Source organism: Arachis ipaensis, chromosome B01 (genome assembly GCF_000816755.2).
Source record: "Arachis ipaensis cultivar K30076 chromosome B01, Araip1.1, whole genome shotgun sequence".
In the NCBI taxonomy this organism is placed as follows: Eukaryota; Viridiplantae; Streptophyta; class Magnoliopsida; order Fabales; family Fabaceae; genus Arachis; species Arachis ipaensis.
Window position 1 is genome coordinate 55,110,564 of NC_029785.2, and position 15,701 is coordinate 55,126,264.

Consider the following 15,701-nt stretch of genomic DNA (forward strand, 5'->3'; position numbering starts at 1 on the left):
CTAAGATGTATCTTCATTCTTCAACCTGATGAATGGGATGACCTGTGACAATCATTTTTTATCTTCAATCTTAGAACCACGTGCCTGACAACCATCCGTGTTCTACTTGGGTTTACAGTGCATCTTTCATCGGACAATGATGAACCACCATCTTGATTATACATCTCTTAGACGGCTAATCTATGACTTCGTTGGGGACTTCTCGAGACACCAGTTCAGCCGAGGTATGGGGAGATTAGGGTCTCTATGGTAGAGGCTAGAACCCAAAGGCACAACATTCTCTGATTCGGAAGATTCGACCTTGTCTGTGGTATTTTGAGTAGGATCATGAAGGAAAATGAACTGCAGGAGCTTCACCCTCATTCAAAATGGATCCACAATAACCCTGGGGTTCAGATCTGGAGGAGTGTTGGCGGCTGCTCAAATCAGCGTCAATCATATACAGCCTGCCATATAAGAAATCATTCACAATTGAAGAAGACAGTAAGACCAGAGTTAATCCAGAAGGATAAAGCATCTCCAAGCCTTAACCATCTTCTTATCATTGCAAACAGGTCAACCTAGTTTAGATCTCTTTATTTTCCTTTTATGCATTTAAACAAATCCAACAACTCTTCTATCCGCCTGACTAAGATCTACAATATAACCATAGCTTGCTTCAAACCACAATCCTCGTAGGATCGGCCCTGACTCGCTTAAGTATTACTTGGACAACCCAGTGCACTTGCTGGTTCAGTTGTACGAAGTGTGGGAATTCGTGCACCAGTCATACATGCATATACTGATCAATAGCTACATCCTCAGCTTCATTAGCCACAACCCCATCAGCCGCACTTTGACATATCTCATCTGAAATCACCAGAAAAGGAAATCCCTTGCTCCATACCAAGGATCCATCAATATCCTTGGCAAATCCATTAAATTTCTTCTGGTTGTCAATAAATGCATTAAGTTTTTCTAAAGGTATATCCCTATCCTTCTCAGTCAAATCCTCGGACAGCTCAAGATCTATATGGTCTGATTTCCTTTTCTTAAAAATAATCTTCTTCCAACGAGGCTGAGGTTAATTAACTTCTCCCCTCACACCCCTTTTATCAGGGTTAGATGATGAACCCTCCTCCGAATTCTTACTCTTAAACCGAGACCTTAAGCTTGCCACAGACACTCCAGGATATTTACCACCTACAAAATCAACAAACAAACGTCAATAAATCCAGACATACAGAACCTTTACTTACTTATTTCATAAAGTTCTTAGCCATATAATCCATCACAAATTGCCTATCATCTTCCCAAGGCAATAAATTAAATACAGATATCAAATATTTCCTATCAACAGCATCAACCAAATATTCAATTATACATTCATTTTTGGGAGAAATTTTCTCCAGACCTAAAATCTGCTGAGGCTTGAAACACCAGAACAAAGGAAATTTCTTGCCCAAATTTTCATCCAAATAAAAGGAGAAAATATCCTTGGTCGGCCTAACCTTTAAAAACATCTCCTTGAAATCTTTAAAGGACGAGTTATACAACTTAAATACCGAAAAGCCTAGAGTACTATTTAAATTCACCCAGCCTCCCTTCCACACCCCTTTTGCCTGAAACATAGAAAAAAAAAACTCCAAGGAAGGTTTAACATCCAAATACTCCATCAATATCTCAAAACAACACAAAACCCCTAACCATTTGGGTGAAGTTGCACCGGAGCACAGTTTAACTGCTTCAAAACGTCACACTCAAATCCCATGAACGGCAGCTTAACTCGATGTTCTTCCAACACATAGCTATGCATGTAGAAGAACTCGAAGTCATTTCTCCTATGGAACACCCTCTTGGCCCTGGAACATGACAAAAACTCAATACGCACCCCAGAACCTAACCTCACAATCTTACCCATATCTATCCGACTCACGCTCTCTTTATCAACAAAAAGTGAACCCAGTATCTTCACATCCTCACTAACACACTCATATGTACCATCTTCTATCAATTTCTGTACTTGCTTCCCCTTTTCTTTATCCATCGTGATCCCACACAAAAGCAACGAAGTAGAGAACAAAAAGAAAAAGAAGGAGAAGACAAACTACACAGATGAAAGGAACTTACCACTTTTAATCATGACATTTCGGAAGATTGAATGTAAAAATGATGCAAACTATTTAGATTCCAAAAGTAACTACATGCAAGTTAATGAAAACTATTTGAGTTCCATCTCAAAAATCATAGCCAATAAATCCAGTCCCACCAACGACCCAGATCACATTGATAAGAGGAAAGGTAAAACATAATTTTTAATAAGCATTAAATGTTTCTCTCTCTTTTATTTAATTGCTTTTACTTTTAATCATTTATAGTTTCTATTTCTCATTTTTAATAAAGCATGTTGAACTGGAGGCTTGATAAATCACTATTTTATGGTTTATCTTATGCTCAATTGAGTGGTTTATATCAATTCTTTGCACACTTATTCATACAAAATTCATGGTTTTACGTTTTCCTTCCTGATTTTGTGCTATGATTGAAAACATGTTTCCTAGACCTTTAAACTGTTAATTTTAATCCTCTCTTATTACCATTCGATACCTTGATATGTGCGTTAAGTGATTTCAGAGATTACAGGACAGGAATGACTCAGAGGATGGAAAGAAAGCATGCAAAAGTGGAAGGAATACAAGAAGTTGAAGAAATCGCTAAGCTGTCCAGCCTGACCTCTTCGCACTCAAATGGTCATAACTTGAGCTACAGAGGTCCAAATGATGCAGTTCCAGTTGCATTGGAAAGCTAACGTCCGGGGCTTCGATTTGATATATAATTTGTCATAGTGGCCGTACATCTAGGCGACGCGAACGCGTGCTCCACGCGGACGCGTCGCAGTGACGAAAATCAGCGTGGCAGATTTCGCCCCCGGCGATTTCTGGGCTATTTCTGGCCCAGTTTTCGGCCCAGAAAACACATATTAGAGGCTATAAAGTGGGAGAATCTATTCATTCATAAAACAAACTTTTCATTCACATAATTTTTAGGTTTTAGATATAGTTTTAGAGAGAGAGAGGTTCTCTCCTCTCTCTTAGGATTTAGGATTAGGATTTCTCTTATTTTAGGATTGCTTCTACAATCACAGGTTCAAAGTTCCTTTAATTTATTTTCTGCTTTTATTTATTTCAATGCTTTTACTTGTTAATGTTCCTAAATTGGCTTATGAACCTTTTCATGTTAAGATTTGAATATTTTATTTAATATTATTTGAGGTATTTCAGACTTCTGATTGCTTTCTTTAATTTATGTATCCAAATTATTTTCATTCAAGTAGATTTTCTTCCCTTTTGGCTTTGGTTGAGTAATTAGCAACACTTGAGTTATCAAACTCAGCTGTTGATTGAAATTGGAATTCTTTGCTGGTTAATTTGTACTCCAATAACTCTAGTCTTTCCATAGGAGTTGACTAGGACCTGAGGATCAAATTAATTTATCCACTTGACTTTCCTTTGTTTAGCAAGGGTTAATTAGAAATGGGAGCAGAATCCGATTCTCTTCACACTTGATAAGGATAACTAGGATAGGACGTCCAGTTCTTATACCTTGCCAAGAGATTTTACTATTATTAATTTATTTTTCCTGTCATTTAAATTACTTGTTCCTTATTTTAAAAAAACCCAAAAACATATCTTTTTACATAACCAATAATAAATCATACCTCCCTGCAATTCCTTGAGAAGACGACCCGAGGTTTGAATACTTCGGTAATTATCATTTTATTGGGTTTTGTTACTTGTGACAACCAAACTTTTGTAAGAAAGGAATTCTTGTCGGTCTAGAAGCTATACTTACAACGCGAATTTATTTGTAAAAATTCTAGATCGCACGAGAGTTTCGTTCTTCAAAATGGCGCCGTTGCCGAAAAATTACAAACGTGTGCCTTATTATTGGTTATTGTAAATATTTACTTTTAAATTGATTTTTTTTCGAAAAAAATTCAGATTTTTATTTTAAATTTTTTTTATCTTATCTTATCTTAGTTTTAAATTTTAAAATTCAAAATTTAAATTTAAAATTTTAAAAATCAAACATTTTCAAAATTTAAATCATTTTCAAATCTTTATCTTATATTGTTGACTTTTTCAAAATTCAAATTTCAAATTTTAAAATTTAATTTTCAAATTCAAAAAAAAGATTAAATTTCAAAACCTTTTAATTTAAAAACTTATCTTCTCTTACCTAACTTATCTTATCTTTTCTAATCTTAAAAATCAAATCTTTTTCAAACCTTTTCTCTTATTTTATTTTATTTTCCTTTGCTTGTTTAATTGTTTTTATTTTTAATTTTTATTAGCTACTATGAATTCTCACCCCTCTGGTTTCAAGTTTAGTTCCAATGTTGTTGTAAGGAATGGAAACTATAATGAAAATAGGCATCAAGGTTGGAAAAATCAAAGATGGGAGGAGCCACAAGGATTTAATCAACCCTCTTGGCAACAACCCCCTCCAATGCGCTATAACCAACAAGTCCCACCATATGCTTATGAACCACCTCCTCAACACAACTCTGGACCACCATACTCACAAGCACCTTACCACCAAACACCCCCATATGACCCTAATCCTTATCCACCACACCAACCACCATATGAACCACACCTGGAACCACCACCTTAATATTCACCATCTCCATATCCTTATCAAGAAGAACCACCTCCGTATTATGAGCCCTCTCTCCCAACAAATGAACCCTCCTATCCACCCCAACCTCCATTGGATAACAACACACTCATCTCTAACATCATTGGTCTCACCTCTACACTCCAAAATCTTATATCCCGCATAGACCAATCCTCTACCTCCAATATTCAACCCTCAAGTTTTAGTGCGCTTCTTTTTCAACCACATAATAATCTTTCTATCCCATCACTACCCTCCATGGAAGAGCACCCACATCCATCAATCCAAGAGCAAGATGATCCCAATTATGCTATTGATATGGAACAAGAAAGAAGGAATCATCTTCGCGAATCCATACTTCATAAGAAGCTAGAGGAGGCCCTACAGATGAAGGTAGTAGAAACCCTTGAAGTCGAAGGAGTGGTTGAAGAATTAGTAAAGGAAGACATCGAGGAGGAGTCTGATCTTGTCTTAGAGCAAGAGGAGGCCCAAAAGGTGAAGGTGGAAGAGACTCTTGCAGATGAAGGAATGGTTGAAAGGAGCTATCATGGAAAGGAAATCATCAAGGATGAGTACGATTTTATGCTAAAACAACTGGACAAAGCAGCAATTATTGAAGAAGAAGAAGAAGAAGAAGAAGAGGTTGAAGACTTGGGAGATACAGAACCTCCATGGGAAAGTCCAGTCATAGAACCTCCTTCCAAGACATTTGAATTTGATGCCAAAGAGGGTGTACAACCTCCAAGGCATATCATGGCTAAAGACTTTGAAAAGGTTGATCAAGAGATGGAAATTAAAGAAGAAGAAGCACAACCTCCCATGCCCTTGGTAAGTAATGAAGAAGAGATTGAATTGGAAGAAAGTTACCAAGAGGAAGAGGTTGAAATTGAAGAAGTTTGCAAAGAGGTGGAAGTTGTCAAAGAGCACAAGAGAGTGGAGCTTGAAATCACCTTTCCAAAGTTATTGGAGACCTCTCCGCCTAAGTCACCATCATCCTTTACAACATTCAAGTGGGTAAAATTCATATCCCTTAGCTTTCTCATCCCACTTGAATATGGTTTACTTGAGACAGATGGTCAACTTAGAGCTCTTTGTGGCTATAAGAGTAAGAGGGAGATGGTTAGTGGTAAGAATTATCATGCAAGGTTCAATATGGTTGCATGCTCCAAACTGAAGTATCATGGTTGGAAGAATACTAAATTGTATGGGTCTAAGAAGCTGTTTGGATGCCTCAGTGAGAATTCGGATTGCTTACCACCCGGTTAGAACAAAGATGGTCAACAAGAAGATGGGTGCAAAAGTAAGGTTTGGGACCCCGGAGGCCATTGGAATCACAAACATTGGTGGAGATTCCTGGATGAGTTCAAGCACAAGCCACCATAACAAAGGACTCCCCAAATGTCCAACTTAAGGACTTTAACTAAAAGTGCTAGGTGGGAGACAACCCACCATGGTATATTCTTTCCTTTTTGTTCTTAGTTTTATTTTATTTTAGTTTCACTCGTGTTCATTCATAATTTCTGCATAGTCATCTGCATTATACATTTGCATCTTCATATTGCATAAAAAAACACGCACGTGATGCGTCCGCGTCACAAGTGCGTTGGGAAGAAAACAAACTGAACAGAAAGTCACGCGAGAGCGTGGCTGGAGGCGTGCCTTAGGCACAAACGTGCCCACGCATCCACGTCACCCACGCGACCGCGTCGTTTGTGAAATAGCCTCCCCATGCGTTCGCGTCACCCACGCGAATGCGTGGCCCTGTAAAATCGACGTAAATAGGTGTATGGCAGCATGTTGCAATGGAGTTAGGCTGGACTGATGCTAGAAGCACCAACTACATCAGGCGACCGCGTGCTCCATGCGGTCGCGTCGTTTTCAAAACATCACCATTCACGCGATCGCGTCAACCACGCGATCGCGTCACCTTAAAAATTTGGCAAAAAGAGTTTGAAACAGAGAGTCGCGTGAACGCGCGGCTGCTCTCGCGCCATTCGCACAATTCAAGTCACGCGACCGCATGACCCACGCGTCCGCGTCGCATGCGACGCACAATTTATCTAGATCAGTGCCAAAATCTTATCTTTTCTTCCGCAATCCTAATTTTTCCTTCCCTCTTTCTTACTTACCTCCTCTTCCTTTCTTTCACTTCTCTTTCTTTTTCACCTTCATTCTATTTTACTTAATTTATTTCATACTTTCATTCATTGCATTTTAATTTTGTACATATTTTTACTTTCTTTTCTAAATTTATTACTTTTCTGTTGGTGTTGAATTTCCTTATTTAACTGTTACATCTTTTCTTGAATTATTTTGGTGCTTAGTGACTTGCTTTACACTGTTGGGTAATATTTTATACTGTCTTTCATTACCTACTCTTCCCCTTTGTCGCAAATTTTTTTTGCAACATTGATATGCCATTTGCTTCCATTGTTTTCTCAATTGCATGTTGTAGCTACCATGTAATTGTGATCCTCATTATTTAGCATTAACCCAGCCATGTTTTATTTGTTTTTTTTATCTTTCTTTCTGGGTTACTTTTCTTCTTTTCCTCTACTTTCAGGCTGGCCACCGAGAAAGGGAAAGGGAAAGCTTCTAAATGGGGAGACAAACAAGTCCATCAGCACAATCTTTAGAGAAAAGCATTAGTTGAAGCAACCCTTCCACTTGCACATCTTAGCATGCACCGAGGACGGTGCAATCTTTAAGTGTTGGGAGGTCGATACCGATCTCCATGTGTTAGTTATTTTCTTCTCAACACCAATGTCTTATTTTCTTTATTAGTTCATTGTTGCATCTGCATATTTGATTACATGTTTTCTTGATTTTATGCATTTAGTTACTACTTGGTTGAAGTAATATTTTCTTTTTCAATAAATTTTTATAGTATTTCACTAATTTAAATTAAAAACTTTTGTGTTAAATTTGTTTGAAGTTGTATTTAGAACATAGTTTAAAAAGCTAAGAACACACAACCTGTGAGATTTGAGCCTAATTACATGGTTACATTATTTAACCATAAATTTTTATTCTTGTGTGTTCACTTCTCTATGATTGTAACTTTGCTTTATTCTATTCTATATGTCCACTATTTAGTGTATTTACATGCTTGCATATGATTGAGGCCATTACTTGTTTTAGCTCACTTTTTCCAAATAAGCCTACCATTTTATGTCACCCTTGTTAGCCACTTTGAGCCTTTTAATCCCATTTATTCTATATTTTACCACATTACTAGCCTTAAGCGGAAAAACAATTAAATATCCCAATTGAATCTTTGGTTAGCTTAAGATAGAAATTGTGTATCAATTAAGTATGGGAAAATTGTGGGAACAAGGGTTAATAATGGAATGTGTTATGTTCTTACTCTAATAAAATATTAGGAATTTGGGTGCCTACTCATGTAAAACAGAAAAATTAAAAATCCATGTGCATTGATAAGTTATGTTTATTTTTCTATTTAAAAAAAATAAAAAAAGAAGAATAAAAAAATGAAAAAGAAAAAAGAAAAAAAATATATATATATAAATGAATAAGGGGACAAAATTACCCCAATGTTAAGTTAATGAAAAATCAATGCATATGTGATAAAATTAAAGAAAAGTTGATACATGAGTATGTGATGAAAAAGTGGGAATTTTGGGTAGCTAGGCATGAATTAGAATTATATAGAGTATATGTATGTTAGGTGAAAGCTTAGGTTAATTAAAGATTCAATTTATAGCTCACTTAGCCATATATATACCCTCACCCTTACCTTAGCCCTATTACAACCTTGAAAAGACCTCATGATGTTTGCATTGGTACATTAAATACTTGTTGATTGGTTAGATGAAGAACAAAGTTTAGAAAGTATGATTAGAGAAGAGTAGAGTGAATTACCCTATACACTTGAGTGATTAGAGTGCATATAAACTACCAGTGAGGGTTTAATGCTTAATTCTATGTTCTCTGCTTTCATGAACTATCTTCTTACAAGTTTACTTGTCTTTTATTGTATGATTTGGATTAGTGGAATTTGATTTATATTTGTCTTGGAGAATTTATTTACTTTCAACTAAATAGGTAGAAACATCTTAGCATATAGTTGCATTCATACAGATAGGTTGCATTTCATACATTCCTCTTCACTCCTTTATAGCTTCTCTTGAGCTTAGAATGAGGACATGCTAATGTTTAAGTGTAGGGAGGTTGATAAACCACTATTTTATAGTTTATCTTATGCTCAATTGAGTGGTTTATATCAATTCTTTGCACACTTATCCATACAAAATGCATGGTTTTACATTCCCTTCCTGATTTTGTGCTATGATTGAAAACATGTTTCCTAGACCTTTAAATTGTTAACTTTAATCCTCTCTTATTACCATTCGATGTCTTGATATGTGCGTTAAGTGATTTCAGAGATTACAGGGCAGGAATGACTCAGGGGATGGAAAGGAAGCATGCAAAAGTGGAAGGAATACAAGAAGTTGAAGAAATTGCTAAGCTATCCAGCCTGACCTCTTTGCACTCAAACGATCATAACTTGAGCTACAGAGGTCCAAATGATGCGATTCCAGTTGTGTTGGAAATCTAATGTCCGGGGCTTCGATTTGATATATAATTTGCCATAGTGGCCGTACAGCTAGGCGACGCGAACGCGCGCTCCACGCGGACGCGTCGCAGTGACGAAAATCAGCGTGGCAGATTTCGCCCCCAGCAATTTCTGGGCTGTTTCTGGCCCAATTTTTGGCCCAGAAAACACAGATTAGAGGCTATAAAGTGGAATAATCCATTCATTCATAAAACACACTTTTCATTCACATAATTTTTAGGTTTTAGATGTAGTTTTAGAGAGAGAGAGGTTCTCCTCTCTCTTAGGATTTAGGATTAGGATTTCTCTTATTTTAGGATTGCTTCTACAATCACAGGTTCAAAGTTCCTTTAATTTATTTTATGATTTTATTTATTTCAATGCTTTTACTTGTTAATGTTCCTAAATTGGCTTATGAACGTTTTCATGTTAAGATTTGAATATTCTATTTAATATTATTTGAGGTATTTCAGACTTATGATTGCTTTCTTTAATTTATGTATCCAAATTATTTTCATTCAAGTAGATTTTCTTCCCTTTTGGCTTTGGTTGAGTAATTAGCAACACTTGAGTTATCAAACTCAGCTGTTGATTGAAATTGGAATTCTTTGCTGGTTAATTTGTACTCCAATAACTCTAGTCTTTCCATAGGAGTTGACTAGGACTTGAGGATCAAATTAATTTATCCACTTGACTTTCCTTTGTTTAGAAAGGGTTAATTAGAAGTGGGAGCATAATCCAATTCTCTTCACACCTGATAAGGATAACTAGGATAGGACGTCCAGTTCTTATACCTTGCCAAGAGATTTTACTATTATTAATTTATTTTTTCTGTTATTTAAATTACTTGTTCTTTATTTTAAAAAAACCCAAAAACATATCTTTTTACATAACCAATAATAAATCATACCTCCTTGCAATTCCTTGAGAAGACGTCCCGAGGTTTGAATACTTCGGTAATTATTATTTTTTTGGGTTTTTTTACTTGTGACAACCAAACTTTTGTAAGAAAGGAATTTTTGTCGGTCTAGAAGCTATACTTACAACGCGAATTTATTTGTGAAAATTCTAGATCGTGTGAGAGTTTTGTTCTTCAAGGCTCCATAACCATCACATTACCCAAGCTATAACTCATTAAAAGCCCAACCTGCTCTATTAAAACATCGTCAGGCCAAGCTTGGGGGCTATGATATAGCTGTTAGAACCTAATTTAAAAGGCATAAATCGGCTTTATATGTTATAGCTCGGCTCTGCACGTTATGACTTATTCAAACATCATAATTCGGATCCACACACCATAAGTAAGTATCATAATGATCTGATACGATATTGCTATCCTTTAATAAAAATGATTGCTAAAAACATAACTACTCTGCTTCACCTCACATATAAAAAAGGTAAGATGTTTTATCTTCGGCAGAACTAAGACGAACATACGCAATACTAACTTAAGCATCGGATTGCCTTTTGCAAGTACACTCCCCCTTTGTTCTCTCCACAACGAGATATACTCTTTGGACGGAAAGCTCGGACATTCAAGCCACCAGCTTGGAAATAAGGATAAAAGCTCGGAGCCGACTGTTATGAAGACGAGGTATATCCGGATAACTCACGCAAGGATAGTGTGCATTCATTGGTTACAGGAGAATTTAGAAGAGAATTGGTGAAGATTAAAGAAAAAAGAAGCCAGGAATCACTTTGAACAAGAAAGAGCAAAGATAGAGAAGCAAGCAGAAAGCTCTCTGAACTAAACAGAGAGCTCTTTGGATTGAAACCAAGTGTACCACGCCAACCAGTTATGCCCTCCCAGGGGCACTAGGTCTTTCAACGTACAACGTGTGAGCACTGGCGTACAACGCCAAAATAGAGGTCGTGCGTAAGCATCATTCATGCGTACGCACAAGTGGCGAAAAATGCTCAATCATGCATACACATGACCCCCAGTTCAACGTAGTATGTGAATACATCAATGTAGGACGTGAAAGCATCAACATAGGAAGTAGAGGTGCCATGCATACACATCTAGCATGCATACGCATAACAAGTGAATTATGAGGCATCTCATGCGTACGCATGATTGCACTTTCATGTAGTACCTGGGATTTTCCACATACAATGCATGGGACTAAATAGGGGCAAATTTTGAATGAATTCAAGGCCACGTTCAACGTGGGATATTTCATGTACGATGTGAATCATGCCAAAGAGCAATATGGGCCATCTCAAGACTTCATGTACAACCTGAATACCTCACGTACCATGTGAGTGAGGAATGGGTCACTTCCCAAGGGCTTAATGTATTCACCAAAGACCTCCAATTCTTCATCACTCAAGTGACTAATTCAAGACTCAACTCAAGCCCACTAATCACAATAATTAATTGAGCATTGCAAGGAGATAAGATTGAGAGCTTTGCTGGAGGAAAACATTAATTAGTTAGATTTTATTTTATTTTAAATTTGATAATGTTTTAGTTTGAATTTGAATCTTTAGGGTTTGTATTTAAGGGGAGAAGAGAGACGTTTTCAGACTTCTTCTCTTCTTCGGCACATTTACCTTCGATAATTCTAGGATTTCTCTAAAGAACATGAGCAACTAATTTTCCTTGGTTAAAGTTAGGAGCTCTGTTGATTCCATGACTTAATACACTAGCTTTTTCTACCTTTGATTTATGCATTGATATCTTTTCAAGAATAAATTTTTGTTTTTCATCCTAAAAGATTTGAATGTGTTGGGAAACAATTCTTCTCTGACTTGAATTCTTTTAACTTCTTGAAAAAGTTGATTAATTGAATTAAACTTGAAAACTAATTCTCACAAATTTTAAGTTTTGAAATTAGACTTGATAAGCGACATAAAATCAACTAAGGGAGATTCTTACGAATTGTGTGGCTTATGAATCAATGAACGTGCTTAATTCTTTTCTTAAATAATTGACTAAGGGATTAGCGATTAATTAGGTTAAAGAGAAATCGAATTGCCAAGGGATTGGGGTTTGATTATTGATGATTTGTCATGATTGTATCTTTACATAATCAAGGTGGAAAGTGAAAAGTATTAATCCAGAAGGTTCAACATCTCTAAAACCTTAACTCTTTTAATTATACTCTCTTCCAATACTCACTATTTGCTTTTGTTACTTTATTGTTTATGTTAAAACTTTTAAAAACTATAATTTTGATTGTCTAACTAGATTAAACAATTGATCATTCATTGCTTAATCTGTTAATCCTCGTGGGATCGACACTCACTCACCGTATGTTTATTAATTGGTACGATCCGATACACTTGCCGGTAGTATTGTGGTTGTAAAAACCGCAACAATATATATATATATATAAATAATTGGAAAAGAAATGAAAGCCTCAGCAATCAGCATGACAAGAATCATCTTAAGTAACCCCAAAAGAAAAATCATAAAAGACTGTCTATTTCCATGCCATATTCCTATTCCAAGTTGAAGTGTTTGCTTCTTGTTAAGCACATAATTTAAAACCAAGAGTTTGCTTCTTGGAATGTATAGCTGAACACAGATTTCGCATTTACGCATATATCATTGTTCTGCTACAATGACAAGTAGAGAAGTTTGGTTAACGCTTTCCATGCTAATCAGACCTCTACACACAGCGGTGTTCCACTCCTCTGAGAATTTCTACACAAGGAATAAAATGCAGGGAACAAACAAAGGACAGAAGGTACATGCAATGAAACTGCCTCAAGTGAATTAATAATTTTAATATAAATCCCTAATATATTATTGTCCAACAATCAAATCGATTCCCCAACTCACTAAGGTACACGTTAATACACAATGATGTTCAATATCGGAAGTTCATGGCCGCTCTCAACCGCAAAAGTATGCAATTTAATGCACAGGAAACTTCCAGAAAGCACTCCGCAAAAACAAATGATTAAATTAGGCATTGTGATCATCCAATGATACATAGATCATCCTGCATAAAATGCACATGTAATATAAGAATGATAACATCTATTGCTGATGAAAAAACGATGCCTATATTGTAGTAGGCATACCAGAATATGGAAAGGAAGAGGAGCAAAACAAGATAGAAGAGCTTAATGAGTCGTTGCTTCTTTTCCCGAGGGAGCAAGTTGAATATCTCTGTAACATCAACCAAATGCTTTCCTTGATTGTACCTGAAATAAATGTACAAAATACATCAAATTAGTAGGATTCAAGTGAGAAAATTCAAGTCCATTATGAAATAATGTATGACGATAGCAAAAACACAAATATAACAAGTTCTCTCCTTTGATAGGCTAACTGCGGCGAATTCTGAGATCATCTACTGAACAAGCAGCATGTGCCTCAATACTTGAGTGTTGCTGGCCTGCTGCAGCAGCATTGATCAATTCTGCCACTAGTTACCAGTTTAGAGAACAAACATTCTTCCCCTCAAATAGATATGTTAAGAATTGTAGCCTACCTAGCAATAGTTCTAATATATAAATCAAAATGCTGTTTGTGTCTGTTAAATCAGCTTTTTATTTATGCACAACAAAAATATCACTCCTACTTTTGTGCTAGTCAGCAATAGAGATGCTAATGGTTGGGTAATTGAGTTTGGTTTGATGCAGAAACTGCACCTATTGAGGTTTGAAGCTGCACTAATCCACAACTATTAGAAACCAAACAGAGACATGGAAACTTATTAAAATGGCCAAACTTAATCATTGACCCTGGTATCAAACTGACCAAACTTAACAACAGATCCCAGATTGTTCAGTTCTTAGTTTTTACGAGACAAAAAAGTAAGTAAACATCATAAACTCATTAGTTATAAAGCTGAAATAAATGGGTTAGTTAGCTTGGCTTTCGTTCTCGTCAAAGAATACACTTAAATTGAAATGAAGAAGAATGAAGGACCAAAAAATCCAAATCCAAATTTCAAACACTCCTCCCTCACCACACTACTGTACATGGATAACCCCCAACAAAACCAAAAATGAAGTTACAGTCATCCTCGGCTTATCTCATGTCAGAAAAGAAGTTATTACTATTCTAGGCAGTCATACATATACACTGCAGAGGAATGAAAACATCATCCTTATTTCAATTTGCTGTCTATAATGTAGTAGTTCCAATTACGGGCTCCACAAAACATAATAGTCATACTTCAGTTATTGTAATCATTCCGAAACAAAAAACTTGCTCAATTCATGTTTAGAGTTGATGGAAAACTTACAATCTATAATTGTAGTAGAGGTAAGGAACACAAAATAGTGACATAACCCAATGCCCTGTTATAAGGTAGAAGCAGCATAGGACACCTTGTGTTATAAACTCAGGTAAAATCACTTTGTTTATTCGCGATGAGGAATCGTAAGGATTTATATAATCAAACTCTAGATCTGCCAAACACATTAACTGCATCGGATATAAAAGGGAAAAGAAATAAGTTAGCATACGTTAGATAGCAAAAAAAACAGAAGCTTGATAATAAGCAAACAGCTGCAAAGACAATTTGATGGCATTGCAAAGAACACTTAACTAGAACATGATAGACCAACATGAAGAACATACAATCATAAGAAACTCAGGTCCTCTCTACTAGATGTACCTAATTCAAAATTAGACTAAACAGCATACTCTACTTAACTACGATCATATTTTTCCAGTCTTAGAACTGAGTTTAATATACAAAAATTTCACATGCATTCTGGCCATTGAATCACATCTTCTGAGGAAAATTACACAAAAAGAGCCCCATCGTACCACAAATTTTCATTCTTCACTGTCTTCTGTTGCAGAGAAAAGTAAAAGTTTCACTTTTTAACCTATTTTAAAAGTAAATTTCTTCTCGTTCATCAACTTCAGAGAATTAATGAAACTTAACACGCAAAAGAAAGAACGAGTGAAGCCTTTTTTTTCTGCAACCGATACCTAAAATCTATTACCACAAATGAACAAACTAACCAGAGAAATTCTTTCCGTTGCAAATTAAGAACTCAAAAACAAAAATGCACATAAAAGAGGGGTTGTCGTTTGGGAAATTTTGACCTGGTAAATAACGATGACAAGCAAGGCAATAAGGATAAAGAAGGAGATGAGCCACGCAAACAGATCAGCCATATGCTATTTCTCCCTCTTCTCCTTCCTTTCTAACTTATAATTTCAGGGCTTTTCACTTCTCTCTCTTCCACGCAGTGGTGTGAGAGTGCGCACGATTGCGGGTGTGCAGAGCTCGTGCGCAGTGCGCACGGCTTGCTCGATTTGAATAACTGAATGTAAGTAGTGAAAGGCAGAGAGAGAAGCAGAAGGCAGAAACCTAGAACCAATGGAAGGCTTGGAGGATCGGTATTCACTATTCAGTTCCGCAAGTAATCGGGGGAGGAAGCTAAGAATCCTGTTCCAAGTTGAAGTTAACACACTCTCTAATAATCATTCTAGCAAGAGCTTGTTTGGGTGTATTATCTTTTTTTGAATTATCTTTTTTTAAAAAAT

At 36.2% G+C, this 15,701-nt stretch overlaps 1 protein-coding gene across 1 annotated transcript; it reads right to left on the bottom strand.

The window, feature by feature from the left end:
* Positions 12,738–15,664, bottom strand: LOC107630604 (protein cornichon homolog 4). Its single transcript, XM_016333801.2, has 4 exons — positions 15,258–15,664; positions 14,443–14,624; positions 13,271–13,393; positions 12,738–13,188 (listed from the first exon to the last, which is right to left on the bottom strand). Exons 1-4 carry the CDS (start codon positions 15,327–15,329, stop codon positions 13,152–13,154), a joined length of 414 nt encoding a protein of 137 aa, XP_016189287.1. The 5' UTR covers positions 15,330–15,664; the 3' UTR covers positions 12,738–13,151.